General features: G+C 35.5%; 1 protein-coding gene and 1 long non-coding RNA gene across 2 annotated transcripts in view; one reads left to right on the top strand and one right to left on the bottom strand.

Annotated features, from left to right (window-relative positions):
- LOC129532083 (uncharacterized) overlaps positions 1–427 on the top strand; it is a 50,276-nt gene extending 49,849 nt beyond the window's left edge. The window contains exon 3 of the long non-coding RNA XR_008677710.2: positions 261–427. This is a non-coding gene — a long non-coding RNA (uncharacterized lncRNA). The remainder of the gene's footprint in view (positions 1–260) is intronic.
- A 4,954-nt stretch (positions 428–5,381) lies between these two features.
- GPD2 (glycerol-3-phosphate dehydrogenase 2) overlaps positions 5,382–25,620 on the bottom strand; it is a 109,541-nt gene continuing 89,302 nt past the window's right edge. Inside the window, exons 9-16 of the mRNA XM_019022684.4 lie at positions 22,611–22,745; positions 22,028–22,203; positions 21,348–21,479; positions 20,273–20,431; positions 12,535–12,647; positions 12,369–12,447; positions 11,743–11,841; positions 5,382–8,744 (exon numbers count right to left, since the gene is read on the bottom strand). Of these exons, the coding sequence (XP_018878229.1) occupies positions 8,619–8,744; positions 11,743–11,841; positions 12,369–12,447; positions 12,535–12,647; positions 20,273–20,431; positions 21,348–21,479; positions 22,028–22,203; positions 22,611–22,745 (1,019 nt within the window). The 3' untranslated portion in view covers positions 5,382–8,618. The remainder of the gene's footprint in view (positions 8,745–11,742; positions 11,842–12,368; positions 12,448–12,534; positions 12,648–20,272; positions 20,432–21,347; positions 21,480–22,027; positions 22,204–22,610; positions 22,746–25,620) is intronic.

The raw sequence follows: 25,620 nt of genomic DNA, 5'->3' as shown, positions 1-25,620 counted from the left end.
CCATCCACAAAGCACTTAAGTATCACGCTGTGGCTACTGTGGTAAAGTGACATTAGAATGCTATATAAAAATAGTTAAATAGAATAAAAATATCATTTTTACTTGGATAATAATGTGCATTAAAAGTATGATATTGATTGTTTACCTTAAATGCCCTAATAGCAGCAAATTATTCATTTCTGACCTTCTATGATTATTTCCCACTGCAGGACCAACCCAGGACAAAAGTTAATACATCTCATTTTCTTATTTCTACTCAGGTGTGTCAAACTAACAGTAGCAAAGAAGACCACAGGATAGAGAGGAGAATGTCTTTATTTTTGACCCTTCATTTTCTGCAACAGTCAGGAGTTGATATATTTTGGATTAAAAAGAAGAAAAAATTAAGCAATCATGCAAATCAATTACCAATATATTCACAAAAGATCCAAAGTATATAGAATATTTGCTTTCTTATTCCTAGGATTCATATAGGCTAAAAAGGATCTGTATATAAACAGTAAATATTCTATCATCAATGCACCATTTGCAGAACTGCAGAGTATCAAATAACTGGATAGCTAGGAAGTTAAGGTGCTGTAAAATATTACAGCTACTGTTTTTCTAACTGCTGAAAGCACCAAGACAATACAAAGTTTTGTTTAGGAACAGTTTTTCCCTTGCTACCTTGTGAATCAAAGGAAGCTCTTAAAGTCCAAATGCTTGCAATTTAAAATCTATATGAAACAAATCAACACTTTGTATTTTTGTTCCAAGATGTGTTGCTCTCCCAAGCTTTCCCTGCTGAAGGTTTTCTATTAATTGTACTCTCAGTCCAATAGTGGGTTCTCTGACTCTAGCCTTCACTTGTCTACCATAGCTGTGATGGTTAAAAGCTTCTCCGGTTTGTCACAGAGTTTAATATGCACCCTACATAATTATGCAGGATTCACTGTGCTATCAAACTGCAATTCAAATTAGTTCAGGATTAAAGGCACAGAACAGTACTGCTTCCTTAATTGCATTGTACTGTGCTGATCACATTCAAATACCCATTACTCATTCCCTCTGTGGAGCAATAAGTCAGGGGGATTAATATTCAGGCAGGTGACAGGGCCAAGCCATTAAAAGGCAGTTATGCAGAAAGCATGGCTGGTTTTATTCACGTTAATGAAATCAGTGAAATGAAACTGTAATAGATTTATCAAAGCTCAGATGGATTTGCTGTAAATCAGTTTGATTCAAGCAATCAAACTGGACAATAGAGATAGTTTTCAGCTCTAGCAATGGGTGTCAGAAAGCAGCATGTGAAAAGTGCTGATATTCTTCATGTATGGATTTGATATCCACCTCATGCACAGGCCTATTCCCAAACCACTGCTGCTGATTTTTTTGTCTTTTGAACTAGGTGCCAGTGGCTGATAAAACATACAGCATATCGTCTTAATACAGCACTTACACTGTTTTTATTCCTCATTTTTAAGTCCCCCAGAACATCAATTCTTTCCAATTGCTGGCAGAGAAAAAAGGAAAGTTCGATAGTGCACAAATTGGCATCGCTGTCCCTCTACTTCCCAGAACAGGAATGCAACTTTGGCCAGGGTGACTCCGCACAATTAGTACGAGCTGTGCTACACCAACATGTATGCAAAGAGGAAAATGGTCAGATAACAATTTCCAACAGTAATGGGATGATGCAGGAGCCCTGAGAAGCTGAAAATTTACTTTTATTCTGGGTTTAATGAAATAATTTGGTATCCATTAGAGGGCAGCATAAGAACAAAAACTAAGCACAGCAAGGGAAGTTTCCCCTGCAGATTGACAAGCACTTTTCCTGAGGTAAACTTTTTCGATGTACTAATATTTTACAAGTGTAAAGCCAATGAATGGAGAAAACTAAGTAATGAAGAAGATGGGAACGAATCCTACTGTTAGAGAAAAATGACACCAAGGACAGCATATGCCAATTTAGCTTTAGGGAGTTTTCAGGCCATACATTAACTCCTTCCACACTCCACCTGTTTTTAGGGTTAAAATAGAAATGCTCCTTTCTGGAGCTTAATGATCTTGTATTTTGCAGACAATGTTTCTGATGGAATTACGATGAATTGGGAAATAGTGATCACGTGTTTGTGTTCATAAGAAGTGTATCATGAACTGTGGCTTATACTAAAACTACTCTAATTGGTCCAATTTTTATTTATTAGAAACAAATTGTTGAAGAACTAACGCCAGTTTTTAATGATCCAAAACAGAAATAAATGTTCTAGTCTATTACCGTCCTATATGGAATAAGTCAAAATTAAAGCTAATTAACCCTTTTCAAAGGCATTTTGTCCCAGGTTTTTATTTAATGGTTCAGTGCTGCTTCAAGCATGGATCAAGCTGGATAAGCTCCATTTAAAAAATGGCCCATTTTGAAAACAGTTTAGCAGCTCACTATGACAACTATATTTATCAGGATAAACTTGACTTTTTCAACTGTATAAATAAGTGACCCCAGTTTCTTAAAAGATCCAACAATAAAATAGATGATGTTTTCTTAAAAGATCTGACAATAAAACAGAGATTAAGGAAAATAGCCAAATCTCTTTAGTAACATTATAACATTATAAAAACTGATTTTATTGCTTTTTAAAAATATTTAGCTTTAGAAATATTTTCAGGTTTTTACTTTTGGGGGTATTCCTAATGGGGGTTCAGGGTGGTCCCCATATGTTATTTCATTCTAGGTCACATGTGAAATGAAAACCTAAGATTTGTCCTTTTTGGAAGAAGCCATGATTTTTTAATAGTGTTCAAACACATAGTGTGAAGCACATAATTTTCAGGCCATAAATGACTACTTTGACATATGAAATCCTATGAAAATTATATACATTATTTAAAGAATTTGGCACTCTTCCCCTTTGCTATACTAGCAAATCACAGAATGTACTTTAATATCAAGCTATTTTTGACTTATAAAATAGATATATTTTGTACATGAATTAAATTCTTCACAGTACCAGAGGAATTAATTTTAATGTTATGAAATTTCGATTAGCCTGCTGTAAAATCAGAATTGTTTACTGCAAGTGTCTGGGTTCTGACTCTTATAGTCTTTCCAAACAGATAATGAAATGAACTGGGAATGGGGGTGGGGGGGCGGCAGAGTAATTTATGAAAACATGGTACACCATAATTTTGCCATTTGTCTGCAATAAGGATGGCAAATGATTCATGGGATAAAATGAAATATTTCTCACTGTCATTTCAATGGATCTAAGATTTACAGCTTCTTAACTTGGATAGGAAAAACTCTGTATGCAGAAAAATGAACTGTAAATCAATTAATGATGGAGATGAAAAACAAAAAATGATATTGAAGCAAAGGTGAGAAAAATCTAAGCAAGAAATTAAAAGGGAAGACGTGACTATTTACTTTGAATCTTTGGAGGCAGGAGGTAGCAGAGAGGGAAGCCTCTGTTTAAGAGGGCATTAAGGTCAGGTTAAAGAATAGTGATATGTTGATTGAGGTCATTACGTTTAGATCACTTAGACAAACAATAAGATAGCTTTTAAAGCAAAATCAGATATGCCTAAATTGGATTTAAATAATAAATTTAGACCTAGTTTTATAGTATAAGACTAAAACAAATAAAGAAATTCTGTGGTTATGAAAGATTTGCCTCCAATTCAAGACTGTCCTTAACCAAAACTATTATTTTATAGGCACCAGGGCCAAAACATATACATATATATGTATTTCACACCTCCCAACTGCTTGGTACAATGAAGGAAAGCTAGCAGCAGCAAATGAAAAAACTGATCCTAGGCTCTATAGGAGTCACTGTACTTGGAAAAGGAGAGCAGGGATGTCTGCTGTAGGCACAGACCATGGGCATGAATGGCTCAGAAGCTGGTGGAACTAGTTGTAGTCTGGGCCATGCACTAATAATCAAGGTAGGTACTATGAAACTCAATCCTCCCACCTCCTCTACTGAAAGATGATATATTACCTATGACTACAGCATACAAACCTTAACCTCCCTAGATTGAAGCAACTCCAATGTGAATACAATTAACAGGGAACCGATGGTAGGGTATGCTGAGCAATGCAATTCAAATGCCAAATGTGGAGAACAAAGATGATCCTGATAATTCTGCTCAAGTAGTATTTTGCTTAGATCACATGAGTCTTATTATTCTGGACCAGGTATTTAACAAAATATAAACATATCTATTACTTTTTGCAAAGAGCCCAGGACCCACAGGACTACCTCTGGTATCATCAAGGCTCAATACATCATGTTCTGTGCCTGTATTTCACAAGTTAGGCAGCTAATTAGAGACCTAAAATACAAAACACATGCACAAAAAGCTCATCTTCTCTGTCTCCTATACAGAATTTGTTTCACTATGAGGGTGCCAGATCAATTTAAAACTTTTGTTGTTTCCTTCCTTCATAAGTCAAATGTCATCAGGTGAAATCTGACACCAGGGACAGTACAATGTTGACAAAGATAGTAAAATATTGATGCTAGTATCATATTTTTTTGATGACCATAAATTTTATACAATTGGGAGCAATATTTTGATACATTAGATATTAAAAAATTTTAAAGCACTAACAGATTTGATAAGCTAGATCAACAAAAAATGTTTTAAGCTGCCATGTATTTTTTCCCAGGCACTGAACAAACAGTTTATTGTTCCAAGTCTGTCTGGGAGCTCTTGCTTTGGGGTATTCTATACGATTTCAAAGAACCTTCAGAAGCTCACACATGCCTTTGGGCATGCAGAACCAGGAGGCAGCACATCTAAATCACAAATGGAGAATATACTCCATCTACATGTGTAAATTAAACCCCATAAAATAACATGGGCATTATAAAATTTGTGTTAAAACTGATAACAGCTTTACTGATTTACTGACAATGAAAATATATAGGATTTTTTTCTGTCAGAGCATTTATCAACACTTGGCAACCCTGCACTAACTTGACATGTAAGATGATCAAAATGGATTATGTAATCTTTCCCATTCATTTCTATTGATTTTAGTTATGATAAAATTCATCAGTGTGCCTGGGAACGCTTAGGCTGAAAGGCTCTGGTAGATTAAAAAAAATAAATAAATAAATAAGGAAAGAAAAGGAAAAAAGAATTCAACTGAGTTGTAATAGGATGAATGTAATTGTAGAATAGGATTGCACAAATACAGAAGTCATGCCCTAAAGGCTACAGCAACAAATTAATACAAATAATTCTGGCAGTCTTATAAAATTACATCTCTCTGTAGATATTTCACTTTTGTGTCATCAAAAACACAGTTTGTAAAAATATTTTCAAACTTTTTTTAAACTTCAACAGTAATCAAAGTTATCTGACTGCAAGTAACATCAAAATGCTAGCAAATAGACCATTTTAATCAGTTTTATTGATTCATGCTTCCAGTTCTTATTCAGTTAAAAACAAGGCACATTAAATACATCCTCTTATTGCTCTATAAATGCATGCAGCTCATTCTGTGTATCAAAAGTAATAAATAATGGCCATAAAACACCAAGACAGTTATAAAAATGACAACCCAGCCTCAAACATAGTATTTAACAGTCCAGTCTAGAACAATAACCCAACACGATACATAAAAGTGCCACATATGAAAACATGCAGTGTGTATATCCACTCTAGCACTGAGCTTACACTTGCTATTTAAAAACATAGTAGGGCTTTTTCACTCCTTCAAAAAGGTTGACATGATGCAAACATCGCAAGTTATAGCATCATTGACTTTAATATTACATTCATATGCCAAAAATCTTTACAGATACATAAGAAAGAGAAAAATAACATCAATGATGACTCCTACAGTATATTTAGTAAAAGTGAGAATGAGTTTTTTGTTGTACAAAAGAGGAAGCTACATATTTTGAAACAGACAAAGCAAAGCCAGAAACTGAAGCAGGATAGACAGCATGCATTTAATAGCAGAAATCCTAAAGTTACACTCAGTATAAATTGATTGAAAGCAAGAATATTGCAAACAGCATGATGGATATGAGGCAGACAACCTTGGCTTAACAAATAATCCAGCATTATCATTATTGTTATGACTGTGGTGGGGGCTATTTAAAGGAGTATCCAACTCTCCAGCACAGATGGGGGTTCCTTCACCTGAATCCCCTCAAAGGCTCTTGAAATAAATCACTTGATAATAAAAGGCAATCCCTGCATACCCACCCCGACCCCAACAGAATCAACTGATGTCAAGTTTATATGCAAAGGGAAAAAATTTCTTTTGTGCTTGGAATGAATTTTGAAGAAGCTTATTCCCCCCTATTGCTTGTCTCCCTTTCTTAAATCAGGTAAAGAAGCTGTACAGGTTTAATTAAGAGCTTATACAAAATGCTGGGGTGCTTTATTCACAGTAACGGCTTGAAATCAGTTCATTTCCAAATTGAGTCTCTGGGATTGGTGAAGGACTCTACATTTTAGAAATTAGCAGATTTAAAGTAAAAGCAGATATGCTCAAAAGAAGAAAAGTGTGCTTTTCTTTGTCCTTAAAGGAACTTCATTCATAGCAAAGCATGCACAAACAAGGCCTGTTTAACAAACACAGATCTGCCCGGGCCCTACTGTAACAGAATCAGGGAGGGTACAAGTCATCGTTATCTTGATCTAACTAGAAAGAGAAAGAGAGAAAAACAGAGAGAGAGAGCACAAATGTACCATATTGTGTATATCATCTGGGATATTTTAAAGGACAATTTATCTACCTATTAAGTGTCACTGGGTTCTAAACAATGAAACTTGTTATCTGGATAGCAAAAAACACTAAGTTGTAAAGCCACAAGCTTCAATTACTTTAAAAAAATGAAAAAGCCAGTGTAAAAATTCACACTTTGAAAGAAAAAAGTTCACAGTGATACCTGGGAGCATCACTTGCTCTGTTTTAGGATTTCTCTTAGGAAGTGGCAAGCGTCTAAAACCTCATTTAAAAACAAAATGAGCTAAGATGCTGTCTTTCTCCGCAGTTTCCGTTTCTTTCAGAGGTGGTGGGTGAGTGCGTAGGTGAGTGAACCTCCAGTGTTTACATTGTGACATACAGGCTCAGAATCCACTTGAATAAGGCGTAAAGATACTCTGCAGTATTGACATAAATAAAAATAACAGCAAAAAGTGTTTTATGTGCCAGTTTAAAAACTAAGACTTCAAGTCTCTGCAATAAAAACCTGCCATGAAATAAAGTGTTACATCTCCTATTAGATACAGAACCTGATGTTAAAAAAAAACAACAAAGAGTAAGTAGTTAACTTTACAAGAAGAAGTACGATTCATAAATATTCAGATAACTAGTTAAAATGCCACCAAAATGTAGCAAAAGCATCCGAAACTGCATTACTTGTTAAATTCAATACACACTGACTTTTGCTTTGGACTCTGTGTGTGTGTCGGGATGGGGGTTGGTGATTATTTTTCCATTTTTGTTTTTGGTTTACTGAGAATATTTCCATGGAGTACAGAAGGGGAAAGACTTTAAGCAACCATGATGACCTTGGAAACTGGTTATGTGCCTTATTTAACATATAACTATAATTAAAGTTAGCTAAAGTCTATTCCATCCTCCTTTACTATGGTTACAAGTACCCCCCAAAAAGATGGTAAGCTAGATTTGACAATACCACATGCTTCAAAATTTAGGCTTGGGAATTGAATCTTTTGTTATCATATGTGGATATATAAAAACACATTTTTAACTCTTAAATGTATTACTACTGTAATAATTAGATAAATTTGGTCTCATCCTATTACATCCAAATTGCCACTTAAATGCTGGTTTTAAAGTAAGAAGAGCAAGGATCTTCCTGGCAACTATAATAGTCAAAGAAAACCAGCAGTGACTGAAGAAAAAAATGAACTGCTGAGATGAAACTATCACTGTAACTCCCAGCAAATGTCAATGCTATCCTTATCTTATACCTGTGATTCTGGAAGCTTTCAGAGTTTCTCTTTGAGACTTGCTCCAGTAACCAGATCTAAACTTTTCCTTCCCTCTCCAGTTAGCCAGTCATGCTCTAGATATAAAAATGTGGAATATTGTTTGCATGAAGAAGGTAGACAAGCTGGAGGAAGATGGGGCTGAGAAATCTCCAGAAACACTATCATTTCAATAGGTAACTCCTTTTAATAACACATGCTGTCTATAAGCTTAATTTCTCCAGAAACACGATCATTTCAATAGGCAACTCTTTTTAATAACACATGCTATCTGTATGCATATCACAAAATGTCTCCAGCTTTTTTCAATTTTTGCCAAAATATTCTGTTTTTAGAACTCATTTAGAATAAGGGAATAAACAAAAAGAGAATGTGTCACATCTAACAGGTCACAAAATAGATGCAAAACTAATGTGCATTGAAAATGAGAAAAAGAATAAAATATACTTAAAAGCTAGACTGAATGGCAAATACAAATAAAGTACAGCAAATAAAGCTGGCAAATACACCAACACCTTAAAGTTTTGGAATGTTTTCTAGTGTTAAAAAAGGCAGCTATCTACATTCATTATTTTAGAGTGGTTTCAGTCATCTCTGGTTGTTACATGGTGATTTGTTGTTTCTATGTTTGTTGGCTGTGGATTTACTGCCCAGACTCACAATCCTCCACAACTACGGTCCACTGGAATTGGAACTCTTCTGTCGAGGTTCTCTTCTGCAGTTTTCATTAGTATAGCAAGCCGGCTTCCAGATACCCTTCCTTTTTGAATAGCACTCATCAGCTTAAACAGAAAATATGCAACAGATTCAGAACGCAGGCCAACTTACTCTCTTCTTCATGGCATCATAATCGTTAGAATTGCAGCAGACAGAGGTAATTAAGTGCTCCATCAAAAACCTTAACAAGTACTACAGCTCAGATAAGAAGAGTCTAATTTTTAAACGTTTCCAAAAGAGGGGAGGAGGCAGGTATTTCAACACTGCCACAAAAACTACATCCATCTAGTAAATCAGCCTGCCTCTAAAAGCAAATCTTAATGCATCATTTTTTGTCCTTTAATGTGCTCAAGGCACTTTTTTTTTTTTTTTAGCAACTTCAAATATTGGATCTTTAATTCCATTTAAAATCTTAAAAAGGAATCTCAGGGATTGAACAAAGACAAACCATGACCTATATTTATCTACCCTTTTTTTTAATGTTACTGTACTTGACAACTTCGAGTCCCCTAAATCCAAATTCCTTAAAGACTTTTTTAACGTAATTTACATTTAATTCCTTGAAAATGGACCCAGAGATCTACCTTAAGAATTAAAAGCACTCTACAGCCCAGATTTTAGTTAATTCATTTTTATCCAATGGATAAATTCAGAATTAGTCTTGAAATTACATGCAGGCAGCGGGCAAAGGCCTTTAATCTGGAAGGCACTTTGCAATTATGAGCATAGGGATTTTTTTCCTTTTCAAGTTTGATGTGGTTTCAACTATTTGCTCTTCTTGATCTCACTTCCCTAATCTTTTTTATTTGTTTTAAAAAGAAAAGATTTAGCTATTCATCATATAAATATATACACACATGCACACACATCATATATATATACACATTATATATATACACACACACATTTTATATATATATATGACGTATCTATGTGTGTATGTAAATTCTCAAAATATTTTTAGGGTTATAGCTTTTAGCCTATAGAGACACGTTGCTTAAAAAGAGCTCTGAATAAGAGTCAGACACATCTGCCAAGGGGCTGGATCAGAATTTCATGACCTTATTAAAAGCTGTTTCACAAGCTATTGCTTATTAGAGATGGACTCCTACATGCAAAAGTGTCACTAAAACCCAGACTTAGAAATAAAGTCATATAACCATGAGATATCTATAGTGATCCTTCTGTGAAGATTATTGAAAAACCGTATCTATATTCAAAAAATATATTTAATGGGATAAACATGGGCTCTTAGTCTGCAGAAGAGCAAAATATTTTTAAAAAACTAAAAAAACCCTCCAAATATACTTTGCATCTGAGGAATGATGTAACATAAGCAATGCTGACATCTAAAGACGGAACAATTTATTGTTTATTGCTTTGTCTCTGATTCCAGGAAGACCTGCAAAGTTTATCAGAGCTAACACAACTGACAAAGCTAGAGGTTTTTTAAGCCATAGACAGTATATGATGTGCCAACTTCTAAAAACTCAAAGTTTTCTTTAAACACTACATGTATCTAGAAACCATATTACAAGAAAAAAATAACATTTGGGTGTGAATATATTTCATGAGGAATATGGTCAGCATTTTAAAGTTGAAAATCACACTGTGTATTTGTTCTTAGTAAAAGCATGAATAGTCCCTTTCATTTGGAATTGGACAAAAAATACTCAATTATTTAAAAAAAAAACTCTACAAGAAAACCTGCAGATAGTTTCAATTATCTCCTGCTTTTAACTCAACTGCATTCAAGAAAATTACTTAAAACCTAAACCACATAGCATATTCATAAAATCAGATTCTTATTGTTTCTAAAGTGCCATGTCTTTCAACCCTAAATTCTGCTGTTTATTTACAACACATGAAATGAAGCACAGGCCATTTCTTTGAAGAAAAGTTTTCTAACATTGTGAGGGCAACAATAAAATATTCTCCAGAAAAACTACACAAAAAATGCATTAAATGGTGTTTTAATTTCCAAGCATAAATTTTAAATTCAATTTAAAATGTGTATTTAGCTAAACAGTAAGCTAAAGAACCAAACATTCTTTTTTGTAATGCTGGACACAACCTGTGAAAATTTTCTGCATTTAGATTCAACAATGCTCTTATCTGCAGCTCATCTCCAGAGAGACAATTACCATTTCCTTTGCCTTGATCTTGTTTGTTTAACTTGACACAGTGAAGAAAGGGCTGACATTGACCAAAATCCCCAGCATTAATTTATTTCATGTTCAGCATTCATCATTGCCATGGTGCAAGCAAGACCTGGCATTCATTTGAAATACCTGCCCAAGAAGCACTACAGAAAAAAACCTAGCTGCTTGGAAACCCAATACATTCTTCATATGATCAGAGTCATATGGACAGTTAGAAATAATGTATGGGTTTGTTGAAATTTCTTTTAAGAAACGATATGTAGCATCCAGTTTGAAGTTAAAGTAACAAAATTTATTTCCTGCATGATTACAAAGATTAAACAACAGAGCCTTGAATAAATTAACAATTGGAAATGGAAATACTTAAATTATGTGGTCTTGACCCCAAAATACAAGTTTCCTTCCTTATGTTTTTCTAGTTCTTTATAATGACAGAATCTAATCACTAAATTCTCAAATGAATATGATTCATTAGTGAATAGAACCATACTTTTTAAAAATTTTCTACATAAAAGATTAGAAATCTTGTGTTGCCTCTTATGAAGTACAGGAAAAGAAAAAGTAAGTAAAAGAAAAAGGTCCAGCATTGATATGCCATGGCATACGTCTTTAAAAAGCATGCTTCATATTCAACCCTTTATGATAAATAACTTGGATTTAATCTAAATTGCCCAACATAATGGAATGTTTCTTATACAAAAAAAGGAAAAGAACATGCACCACAGTAGAGCCTTACACTTGAGGGCAGACATATCAACCTCTGCTGGCTTCGAGCTTTCTTCTTCTTCAGAATAATCTGACAATTGTGTGGACTTAAATATCCATTCTTGAACATGCATTTATGATCATGACAAACAAAAGATAAAAGCAAATATCCTTGTTTCCTTTCACCACAACTCACCTGCAAAAATTCATTGAGTTCAACCTGTCCATTTTTATTCAAATCAACTTCATTTAGAATTTCATGGAGTGTATTTTCATCCATTTGGACATTGATACTCTAAGTAAAAGAAAAGCATAGAATAATACAGTTTGATTAAAAATTATGCATATGCTTTGGCTGGGCAAAGAGGCTCATGCCTGTAATCCCAGCACTTTGGGAGGCCAAGGCAGGCAGATTAGTTGAGGTCAGGAGTTCGAGACCAGCCTGGCCAACATGGAGAAACCCCATCTCTGCAAAAAATATTTTAAAAATTAGCCGGGCATGGTGGTGCGCACTTGTAGTCCCAGCTACTCTGGAGGCTGAGGCAGGAGAACCGCTTGAACCCAGGAGGAGGAGGTTACAGTGAGCCGAGATCATGCAACACTGCACGCCATCCTGGGCAACAGAGTGAGACTCTGTCTCAAAAAAAAAAAAAAAAGAAAGAAAAAAGAAAAAAAATTATAAATATGCTTTCACTAATGTTACTAAATCTTTTAAAAATTATAACAAAAATATTACTTGTAGAAAACCCTAGATGAGAAAAACATCTAATATCTTTATATTCTTCTAGTATCAGAGGCTGACATCGAACCAAAGAAAATTACCTCTAATACACGCTGAACATCAACAATGGTAATAAAGCCTTTCTGGTCTGCATCAAACTTATGAAATCTCTTCTTATACCTGGAACACAAGATTAAATAATGGAAAAATATACTTACATAGGCCAAAAAAAAAAAAGAGAGAAAGATAGACACTTATTATAAGTACCTGTCAATGTCTGAAGGCAGTAGGCTAATTTCAGAGCGATCTGTTAACTGTTCTGATCGAGATTTATAGCCCATTTCATAATATAGAAACTTCCTGGCTGTTTCAAGTTGTTCCTAAAACAGAGATACACACAAAGTTCAAAGATACATGGAAATATTGATTTTTTTTCCTCCTTTTTTTACTGTTGATCTTCATAAAATGAAGTTGATCCTTACTTATCTAACCAGCACAATTTTTTTATTTCTTCCCGTTTCATTGAAGTATAATTTATATTGAATAAAATATACCTACTACCATGATTAAGATCTACAGCATCTCCATCACCCTAAAACTTTCCTCATGTCCATTTGCAGCTGATCCCTTCCCATGATCTCTAGCCACAGGCAAACACTGACTGGCTTCTTGTCACCAGAGTTTGCCTTTTCTGGAATTTCTTATAAAAGGTTTCATATAATATGTAGTCTTTTGTGTTTGACTGCTTTCACAAAGGATAATAATTCTGAGATTCATTCATGTTGCTGCATGTTTCAATATTTTGTTTCTTTGTACTGCTGAGTATTCTTACACAGAAACTGACCGACAAAATCTACAGGATCAAATTCTTGTAGTTTGGTGACAAAAAAAAAAGTAATTAAAGGTGAAGATATCTTGGATTTGAACAACTTGGATTTGTCACTATAATGTGACATGAAGTGTGAAGGTATATCTCATGAGATTAGCTGTGCTGAGATTTTGCCACTGAGATTCTGCTACTTAGGTGAAGTTACAGAGTCATGAGAAGAAATAAGCTATCCTCAAGTTACTCTTCCTGTTTTCAATGTCCTCAGTGTCAATTAATACTAACTGTTGCTGCAAATATTGTTTTTCTTAGTTTTCATCATGTCATTTTCCCATCTAAAAACTTCTGAAATGACTTTATTGTAGCATATATTGTTCACAAATCTCTTTCCTCATATATATATTATGCTACACACACACACACACACACACACACATACACATATACACACATATACTTCTCAACTGTATTGAAGTGAGTTGGCCATGTGACTTACTTTGGACTGTGGAACATGAATAGGTATGATATATGCTACTTTTGAGTAAAAGCTTTCATGGTAACTTTATAGTTTTGCTTAGCCTCTCTTACTCCTGTGCCATAAGAAGGGCACATCTCAGATGAGATCTGAAGCCAATCTAGAATGTGGAGAAGAGCCACAGCAGCTAACATGCAGCCTTCATGTAATGTGAGGGAAAAAGAAATGCTGGCTGTGATGAACCACTGAGATTTTGAAATTGACTGTTATTGAGTATAACCTAGAACAAGTCTTAAATTCCCCAACTTCTCATCAAAGGATCTTGTGAACTCAATGGTTCCCAAATTCTGGTCTGAAGAACAATGCCAGTGTGAAGTGAAATGAAGAAAATGAAGCAATGACACATACACTTGCATGAAATGTGTTTATATGTGTTTGGTTATGTTGATGATAAGATCCCTTATTGATTTTTCTTGAGAAGACAAACTTTTTTTTTCCGAGACAGTGTCTTGCTCAGTCACCCAGACTGGAGTGTAGTAGCACAATCATGGCTCACTGCAGCTTCTACCTTGCAGGCTCAATCCTCCCACTTCAGCCTCCCAAGTGGCTGGGATTACAGGCACATGCCACTATGCCTGGCTAATTTATTATTATTATTATTTGTAGAGATGGGGATCTCCCTATGATGCCTAGGCTGGTCTTGAACTACTGGGCTCAAGTGATTGATTCTCCCACCTCAGCTTTCCAAAGTGCTGGGATTACAGGCATGAAGCACTGTGCCCAGCCATCAGTTGATTTTTCTGACATGATTCCTTTCCTGCTTTCCTTTTCTTAGGAAATAGATACTAGAAACATTCTTCCTTCATGTTCTTAAATAATAAAATAAAAAATTATCAACGTGAATAATTCTCTCAGCTTAAAAAAGTAAATTTAAAATGTGTGTGTTTGTGTGTGTGTATGTGTGCATGTGTATCTCATACACAAAACTTGTCTGTGACGTCTCCATCTCCAAGGACATTTTTCACTGGCAGATTTTTCACAAGAAAATCCACCAGTGGTCATAAATAAAATTATTTTGCTGTTCCACCACTTTTACCCAGCCATTTTCTACACAACTTGTTCAAAATCCATCTCCTTGGAAATGCCACCTCTGATGCTTCCCTGCAACAACAATTTCTTTCTCGACTTATGGCCCTTCATTGCATGTGTAATTTATCTATACTCCATCAAGCAAGGAATTATGGAATTTCAAAGCGGGAAGATATTTTTTCATAAATGGTACTCAATGTACTTCCCTTACCCCACATTTCCTTTATAACATTCCAAAAATGGAAGAACAAAGCCTTTGTCTAAACAACTCTAGCACTGGGGAGGTAACTTAATACTGCTGAAAGTTGCTTCCAATTATTAGAAGGTTTTACAGTGAGATTAAATCTACCTCCTTGAAATTCTTCCAGTTTTGGGGGGATTAACAAATCTTTCCTAGGGTAGAACAAACCTAATGTTTTTTTTTTTTCTGTATCACAGCTTAATAAGTATTTAAAGATAGTATCATGTGCTTTCCTCCTTAGAGTTTTCTTTTAGTCTAGAACTACTACATAAAACATTATTTCAAATCCCTATACCATGTTGTATAATTTCTTCCAGACCACAACTGGTTTGTCATAGAATACAATTATCAGAACAAAATACAACACTGCAACAGAGATCTGGCAAGTACCTAGAAGGGAGTAACTATCAGCATCATCAATCTAGATATATGATTTCTATTAATGCGGCTTAAGATTGCAATTGGATTTGGGGGCAGCCATGGTCCACCGTTAACGGCTATGCATTCACAGTTAACTAAAACCATATTTCTTTTTCACATGTGCTATTGTTAAGCCTTGTCAAATCTATCTTGAATGGATGGAGTTGTTTTTCTACCTAATGTAAGGTTTGCCATTTATCTCTATTAAATTATATCTAATGAAATTCACCCATTGTTTCAATCCATCATCAAACATTCACTCTCCCTCTGGTATCTTGTTATTGGTACATCAAAGATGCATGCCATCCACATTGCAATTTAACCATTTGAATCAAGGTAGACTAGGTCAAGATCTAGGACAAGGTGCTTATGACTCACTACCAGAGACCTCTTCTGAGGCCAACACTGTCATTTAACTGGTTATAAATCTACCAATTTTACAGATATCATACGGGACTTTCTAAAATGCTTTATAGAATCAAAATTCCCTAATCTAGCCATCTGCTTGCTCTATCTAAAAAGGAAATGAGGACCGGGTGTGGTGGCTCATGCCTATGATCCCAGCACTTTGGGAGGCTGAGGCAGGTGGATCGCATGAACCCAGGAGTTTGAGACCAGCCCGGACAGCATGGCAAAACCCTGTCTCCACAAAAAAAAATTTTTAAAACTAGCTGGGCATGGTGGTGCGTGCCTGTAGTCCCAGCTACTTGGGAGGCTGAGGTGGGAGAATCACCTAAGCCTGGGAATTTGAGGCTGTAGTGAGCCATGATCACATTGCTGCACTCCAGCCTGGGCAACATAGCAAGACCTTGTCTCAAAAAAAAAAAAAAAGAAAGAAAAGAAAAGAAAATGATATATCTGAAATGATTTTGCCTAAGTGATTCCTTACTAGCTTCCGTGATCACTATTTCTTGATAAATGCTGATAAAATAAACTTAAAATGTCACAATCTAGAAAAACCATGCAAGATCAATGCCAAGACCATTAGTTTCTAGGTTGCAAACTATATTTTTCTTTCCTCTCGTTTTTGAAATTTGGTATTACATTTGCCCATTCTGTCTTCTGGTCCCATCCCTATTTGCTACAGTATTTTAAAGTTCAACAGTAAGCTGATCCCAAGCAAGAGAATCTTAACTGCAAATTCTCTGAGTACTCTAAGGTATAATTTTTCTGGACTGGCATAAAACTCATTCAGAGTAGCCTCCTATTTCAATATCTATTCATTCTTACCAACATTTATATTTTGCTCTTTTCACACATAAAAACAGGGAGAGAGAAGGAAAAAGATATTGGTAGTAAATTATAAATTGAATAGTTCTCCTTACTCTCCAGCATTCAAGAATATGATGCCTGCCACCTTAAGCAATGATCTAGATTAGGTCTTATTTGCTTTTGTTTTTTTCTTCAATTTTTAAACATTACATTTGGTGCCCTGAGTATTTTTTCCCCAACACCCAAACAATACCTGACACTACTCATATACATCCACATTATTCCTGATATCGCTCCTTTCATTGTTGAGCACTTGGCTTCTATCTGTTTTACATTTGGTATTTATCAGCTTGCTTTAATCAGTCACTCAAAGTCTTCACATGCCTCCCATTTTTCCTCCTCATTGGAATCAATTTTGAAAAAAAAATGTATTTTTGTGAGACTCTCAGTCTACTTAAATGTCTTCTCTTTATAGTCTCTGAATGAAAAATGGATCTTTTGTCTGAACATGATAAAATCCACCTTATCAAATCCTATGGGGCAGCATTTCCCAAAATATGTTCTAAGTACTAGCCCCTTTCCTACCCAGTTCTCCCAAAAAGTGAGAATTGGGTCTGTCTCCAATAAGTTCCTTTTTGGAAACTGAAAACATACATAACCATTTTAAAGGTTCTAATTGCAATTGCACTAAAGGAAGTGGTTTTACTTGTTTAACTCAGAATTTCTCTTTTGACCATGTAGTCATCCTTTCACGTATACTAATCTGTACCCTGCAGAACACCATTTGGCAATGTTTTTTTTTCTCTAAATGTTCCTGCCAACTCCTCTAACAATCCCCAACTCCCTAAGACATTGCCTTCTTCCCTAATCAGTTCTTCCAAGTTGGTTGGATTTTGGTCTTGAGTGACAGTTTCTCGAACTATTTCTCCAAATTTTGGAAACTATGCATAAATGCCAGAGCTATACATGTGTTATAACAACCCAATTAGATTTTAAGATCTTAAAACTATGAGATATTTAGTATTCTCCTAAAATATTTGGTGCAATGTTCAGTATACAAGTCACTCATTAAGTATTGACTAGTAAAAAACAAGCACAATTCATCTACGGAGAGTTATTTATCACCTTGTTCCTCTTTCACTTTTGCAGGTTAAATAATCCCAATGCTTTTAACCTTTTCTCAGAAGTCCAACTTTCTAACCTTTTAATTCTTTCTCCCCCCTCCTTTGTTCTCTCTAGACTGTCCACAGCTCTCATTAATACTCCTACATCTCAGATACTGAGTAATAGCTTTAGGTCTTTATTTATGTTACTTTGTTAAGGGGGATGGGAGAGCATTTCTGAGCACATAAATCTGTTCATAAAATATGAACTGAAGTTAAATCTAGCTTCCTTAGTAGGGCCAAACACAACCAGTTTACATAATTTTCTTCCTCCTTCCTACCTCCTACAGCCTGAATTCCTAGCATAAAATATGTTCCTGCATATTCAAATCATTCCAACCATAATTTTTGGAAGAACACATTATCCCCAATCCTTCTATATGGTAAAAAGGACTGACAGAAGCACAGGAGTAAGTTTCATTCCTGTGTTGCCTCTGTACGGAGCTTCAGCTAACCAAACTAAAGCTCAAGACTTCTTCAACAGCTATAAACCAGTACAGCTAATGCAGACACAGCAAGACAGGATGAAGAAAGCTTATGCTCTAGGATCAGAATACCTGGTTTCAATCCCTGCTTTACAATTGACTGTTGATATAACCTCTGAAAAGAGTCCTACTCTGTGAACCTGTTTTCTCAGCTATAACATGGGGGTAAATTTTATCCCTGTCAGAGGCATGATCAGGATTAAGGAACTCCTAAAATCAAACCCTTTCCTCCCACATTTCCCAGGTGACTGATATGTAATCATCTTTGGAAATCTATACCAGAATGAGAATACTTTAAAAACAGGCCATGTGACTAATTCTTTCCTTGCACTGTCAGCATGTATCATAGATGCCCAATAATGTTCATTCACTCATGCCATGTGAGAACACAGCAATACAATGTTTGTCTATAAACTAGGACACAGGCCTCCACCAGATCCCAAATCTACTGATGCCTTGATCTTGGACTTCCCAGCCTCCAGAACCATGAGAAATAAATGTTTGTTGTTTAAGCCACCCAGTCTATGGTATTTCTGTTATAGCAGCCCAAATGAACTAAGATATACTGTCTTACCTTCTAGGTCAAAACTCCCTCTTGCATCTTCTTACACCTCCCTCTAGCCTCACTAGCTATTATTTTCTCTTTTTCCTGGATTCTTCCTTATATCCTATGCTTCTAAACTTTGGTGTGCTCCAGTGCTTGGCCTTTGGACTGTTTTCGTCATCTGACTACATTAACTCCCTATATAATCTCATCCAGTCTGATGGCTTAAATATCAACTCAAATTTATATCTCTAGCCCAAGCCTTCCCTTTGAATTTCACACAGACATATCCAATGATATGGATTTGTATTAATAAACTGAACTCTGAAGTTATTAAAGAAGGGACACCAGTTAAGGGGAGGGAAGCTATTGCAGTAATCCATGTGACAGATACCGGTGACCTGAATCAGGGTGATGGAAGTTGGATGTGTTAAGAAACGGTTGAATTCACTTCAACACAAGTGTTTGTTAAAAAGAAATTAAAAATAAAATAATTTTTTAAATGAAAGGGTTGAATTCAGTTATTTAAACATAAATATGGTATGATTTGCTGATGGGTTTAGATAGGGTGTAAGAGAATGCATAAAGTATGATACTAATGTTTAGGCTTGAGTAACTGAAGGATAGCTATTTATGACATGGAAAAGTCTATAGGAGTAGTAGTTTTGGGAAGGTAAAAGGAGATCCAAGAGAGGTGGTGTCCCAGAACGCAAAATATTGCTCAAGAAGGAAGGGGGGAATCAATTGTGTCAAATGCTGCTAATTGGCCAAGTAAAACAAGGACTGCAAGTTAACAAATTTATTGAGTAACATGGAGGTTACTGGTGAGATTGACCAGAGCTAATGCAGCAAAGTGGTGGCATAAGTGCCTAAATGAAATGGGTTCAAGAGATCCTGGGAGAAAGGAACAGAACCCAATGAATACAGAAAGTATTTTATGAATATATAAAAATGCTTCATTACCCTCTGCATATCACAAGAGTTTGGGTTAATTAAAAAACATAAAGATCTACTTAGCCTAACCCTGTATGTGTGCGTGTATATGTATATGTACATATGTACATATATGTATATATGTATGTATTGTGCATGTGTGTGTGTATGCATCTGAGCATCACCAGCTTTTAAAATTTGGAATATAAATATAAAATCTCAAATGACACAAATGATAAGCATTTAGTGCTCAGGCAGAAAAACCACATTTCTTACCAAAGGCACACTAGCAGGAGTTTGCATTTTACTGATTATGTTCCAAGAGTGTTTTCAATGAAAACCAGAAAAGGTTCCATACTACAATCATTATTATCTTTCTTTTTCAGGAATTATGACCACAAATTGATGAGCATTTTCTACAAGAGATTTTCCATAAACAACTAAATTTACATGGAATATCTTTCCATTTTCCTAAGGCCTAACAATATTAAACACACAAAGAAAAACTGGTAAGAAATCTAAGGTTATCATCAAAAACTACGCTAGCTTCTACTAACAAATTAAGCCATTCCACGTTTACAATAGGAATTGTGGTTTTAAAGACTTCTATATAATACCTGCTTCTTATAATCATCCCAATTCAGTTCCCTGCCCATCAGTTCAACAATCCTGGGTAGGGCTTCCTCTGCTGCCTGGACATTTAGAAAGGCCAGGCGAGTACGACGTGAAATCATATCCACAGCAGTGCAGGCATACTCCTTAATCCCATATTTCACCTGAGTTTGAATTAAAGAAAAATTATTAATTGAGACTCTTCTTTAGAAAATGGGAAATAAAGTTTCACTTAAAAAAAAATAAATGTGTGCTTCACAAAGGTAATATTTTTCTTTATACTCTCTGGTCCTCCAGCAGGCATGAGACAAATAGTGGCATCACACAAGTTTTCCATCTGCCTGCCAAAGGAGGTTTGGAAAATGGCAAAAAGTGGACAAGAGTTAATGCCTTTTTCCTGAATAGAACCTGGCATAAACATGCAAATTGCATCACTTCTCATTAACCATCCACAGTCATCACTTACCTCTCTATGCTTATACATAATGTGGATTTTAATTTACGTAGCTGACTATGAAAAGGACGAGTGTCAAAAAGTTATGATCTCACCTCTTTAGTCTGTATAGTTTTTTGTCTTAGAGTAACCAGAATATAGGAATCCTGAATTCAATCAACAAGTAAATGTTCACTGGACATCGATATTTTAAGGCACAGTGAATTACAAATAAATACAAAGCCTGGTCTCTGATTTCACAAAACTGGAAAGCTTGATGGGAAACAAGACCTAAACCTTTGAGAAACTGTCACAAGATATGTAGGTAGGACATGAGTGGTACAAACTTAAAGAGCTGCAAATGCACAAAAGGGACAACTGTGAATTAACACGTTTAGAGACAGTTTGATGGAGAAAAAAGAAATCTATATTTTATGTTGTTATTATTACCACTATCAATATCACTTCAGAATTAAGATTAAAATTTTATAAATAAAAGGATCTGTATTGGAAAGACATAGTAGTCCTGGTTTTAGCTGACATATGTGCATTAAAACTTAGCTACATATAATTTTTAAAGATGACAAATGAACAGATAAATGGTATCCCATGGCAGACATGAAATTCCTATGTGACCATTTACATACCTCTGCTTCAATATATGGAAATTCTGACACAAGACGTACTCCAACAATAGGCCACCTTTTGCCAGTCACACTTGCCATTTTGGCCACCTCAAAGGCCTTATCACCATAGGTGGCGGCAAGATGCTGTGCCACCTAGAGAAATAAAGCTGCGTTAGGCAGGCACTTTGAATATCAATAGCTTCTAGGCACAAAGCAAAAAGCACACATGCTTATCTTGTCAGTTTTCTTACAGCCTGTAACTAATAGCTCTCGGAGAGTATTAGATTTTGATTTTGTGGGAGGAAACCACTTGGGCTTCGAATGCTTAGGCCAGCACTAACTCTCTTACACATGTATCACTGCATCAATGACTGATGAAGCTTCAGCTTCATTTTGCTCCTGATATCACTTCTGAAGAACAGCCTTCTTCATGCCTGAGACAGAATTTGGGATGCCCTATACACTAGAAACAAACCAAATAAACTCCACTTTTTAATAAAATACATTTCATAAAGTGTACATTGCTTGTTGGGAAAGTAAAGCAAAGTAAGATCATCTTTTTTTCCTTCCACAGTAGACTGGCAGAAATGTATTCAGCAAAAGGAAATCTCAATCAGGGAGACCTGATTGCTGCCAGTTCTGTCACTGGCAGCAGTGAGAGATTAGGTAAAGAGTAAGACGATGTGGCAATGCACACTCACCTCGCTTTCAAGTCCATAATCCTGGACAAGCCTAATGTAGAGTGTGGGGCTCCAATCTTTACCCCCTTGAAGGAAAAGCCCAACTGTTCTACTTGGTCCTGCTTTTAAATTATGAGTTTTGACAGCAGCATTTATGGTATCTTCTGCCATAGACCGATAAGTTGTCCACTTTCCACCTACAAAGAAGTTGATAGACAATTCATCAGGTTGCCACCCCTTATTTTTCTTATAATTAACCATTTATCAACTTACCAATAACAAAATTTTCCTGTTGTTTGTAACAAACATGGGATTGTGTAAAACTTTACTCAGAATTAAAAAAATGCTTGTTCAATAAAGTTAAAAGAGATTCTGGCAGGACAATTTAAGTCAAACTTATATCTAAAACACATCCAAATTACAAGACAGAAAGCCAGGTGTAGTGGCTCATGCCTGTAATCCCAACACTTTGGGAGGCTGAGGTGGGAGAATCACCTTAGTCCAGGAGTTCAAGACCCTCCTGGGCAACATGGTGAGACCCTGTCCCTATAACAAAAAATAAAAATAAAAAAAGAAAAGAAAATAACAAGGTAGTATCTCATACCTGCTATAGTAATAAGGCCACTCTCACTGATATCAACAACATGATTTCGGGAGATAGACTGAGTATCTGCAGATTTGGGGTCTGTAACAAGAGGACGGATTCCACTCCATGCTGCCAGGACGTCCCCTCTTCTCACTGGTAGGAATCAATGCCAAGGGTTATGAACATTGCTCAAAAATATTTTGACAAAAATATTAAACAGTTAATAAAAAGAGTTCGGCGACAGGAATACACATGTGTGCACTTTAAAAAGGAGAGAAAGCCTAAAGATGAGAACTAAGTTTGTGGATAGGTACAAGAAAAACTCATAAAGAATTATTCTGTTACAAAGATAATTTCCATGAAAAAGTAAAGAACTTTGGAAATCACTGACATTGATACCACAGAGGAAGCAAAAGAGGCAAATGTTAGCAACCTTCCAGCTGAAGCAACCTGGAGCAGTTAGAAAAACAAGAAAGAAAAAAAAGCAGAAACAATCAAAACCAATGCTAACGATGCATGAATTGTTAAATTTCCTTCTAGAATACATCTTCCTATCTCTTCTCAGGGAAGACAAAGATCCTTATTAAATTAAACAAAGCTGTAACAGGATATTATATTTTCTCCCCTCATCAATACCATCCTCTTCCTGAGTGTTTACAGCAGGCCTACCACTGTGCAAACACTTGACACAGACATCTCATTTAATCTCACAAAGCCCTATAGCATTGGTTATTATTATTCTCACCATACAGATCAGAAAACAGATGAATGCAAACATTTAACAAACCAAGCTGGGCAACAAACCTGGCCAAGGCAAATATCTTATATATGGTAAAACAGCATCAGAACCTTCTTCTTTCTGAGTTTAAGGTCCATATTCTTACCTCTTAAATTGTACTGTCTCTCAACTTCTGACAACTTTCATACTCTGCCTTTTTTCTTTTCTCATTCCATTATTTTTAGCACTGACACAGAAACAGGTATACTGGCTTCTCCCAGTAGGTACATTATACTTGAATTATATTATATGGAAGTTCTTTCAATACTCAAGATGCCATGAAAATATCTTTACTATCTCTGTCAAAATACAATGCCCAACTATATCCAGGCTGATTAAGTTTTCATTAGAATTAGACAGCTGTTGAACAGCACTCATTACTAATCTAAAAATGACTGAAGAGAGAAGGTGAGCTATGGTTCTCGTCTATCAGGTACAAGGGCAAGACCCTAGGGCAGAATTTTCGGAATCTGCCCTTCTTCATGCAGATCAGCTTCAGGAATGGCTTAGCTATGGGAGCTGACTATGGGCACCAGACTGAAAGTTGCCTGATGATATAGACTACTGGGAAAATAATGCCTACCTGGTCCTGCTGCATTTATTGTGGTAAATCAGCTAATCCATTGCTGGATAACAGAAACATGAGTAGAATTTTGCTTCAACTGTGACTTGGGGTCATGTGTGCCCTCCGTCTTCATCATACTCCCAGCAATTACCCATACTGATAAAAAATTGACTGTATATAGTCTTGAAAACTTCAAGATAATGGGAAAACTGGATCTCCACATGTGAAAGAATGAAGGTGGACCCTTATCTTATATCGTATACAAAAATTTACTCATAATGCATCAAAGGCCTAAACATAAGAGCTAAAACTATAAAACTCAGAAGAAAACATATAAGAAGAGCTTTATGACACTAGATTTGTCAATAGTTTCTTGGATGTGACATCAAAAGCACAGGCAACAAAAGAAAAAAATAGATAAAACACACTTCATCAATATTAAAAAGACACTATTAACAGAATGAAAAGGTACCTCATAGAATAAATATCTGTAAATCATATACTGATAAGAATATACCATATATGCAGAACATATGAGAAATTCCTAAAATGCAACAACAAAAAGCAAACAACTTGAATTAAAAAATGAAAGACTTCAATAAATATTTCTCCAAAAAAGATATACAAATGCCCAATAAGCACATTAAAAGATAGTAAACATCACTAATGATTCGGGAAATGCAAATGAAAACCACAATGAGATACCACTTCACACCCATTAAAATGGATATTATCAAACAAAAACAAAACGAAACAAAATAACAAATACTGGTGAAGATGTGGAGAAACTGAACCCCCTGTACACTGCTGGTTAGAAGGTAAAATGGTGCAGCTACTATCAAAAATGTATGGCGATTCCTCAAAAATTAAACATTTAGAATTACCATAAGATCTAGCAATTACACTTCTGGGTATATACTCCAAAGAAATGGAGCAGAGAAAAGTTTTACAACCTTGTTCATAGCATTATTAACAATAGCCAAAAGGTAGAAGCAAACCAAGTGTCCATCAACAGATGAATAAACAAAATGTAACATACACTTACAACGAACTATTATCTAGCCTTAAAAAGGAAGAAAATTCTGACACATGCAACATGGATGAACCTTGAAGACACTGTGCTAAATAATCCAGTCACAAGAGGACAAATATTGTACAATTGCACTTCTATGAGGTACTTGGCGTACTCAAACTCATAGGAGCAGAAAGTAGAATGGTAGTTGCCAAGGGGTTGGGAGAGGGGGGAATAAGAGTTACTATTGAATGGTTACAGAATTTCAGTTGAGGAAGACAAAAATGTTCTGGAGATGGAAGGTGGTGATGGTTGCACGACAGTGTGAATGTATGTAATGCCACAGAACTGTACACTTAAAAATGGTTAAAATGGTAAATTTTATGTTCTGCATATTTAACCATAATCTAAAAATCAAGATAAAAGCATAAACTGATATAATTCAAGTCTCAAATTATGAAAGGGTTAAGGAAATATTTTACATAGAATATGAAGTATCAGGACCTTTATTAGCCCATACCATGTCCATGTTTTAGTTCAAATCCATAAATCCCATTCAGGGATCACAGTTTTGTGAGCAGAGGGCAGGGCTGGATTTCAGTTTCCACTCAACCCTTGGTCATGTGCCTTTGTACAGTAAACATCCTGTATATTTATATACAACACCACTTGA

The sequence above is a fragment of the Gorilla gorilla genome, chromosome 11 (assembly GCF_029281585.2).
Source record: "Gorilla gorilla gorilla isolate KB3781 chromosome 11, NHGRI_mGorGor1-v2.1_pri, whole genome shotgun sequence".
Taxonomy (NCBI): Eukaryota; Metazoa; Chordata; class Mammalia; order Primates; family Hominidae; genus Gorilla; species Gorilla gorilla.
Note: the sequence above shows the minus strand (reverse complement) of the source record. Positions and strands in the feature narration are given on the sequence as shown.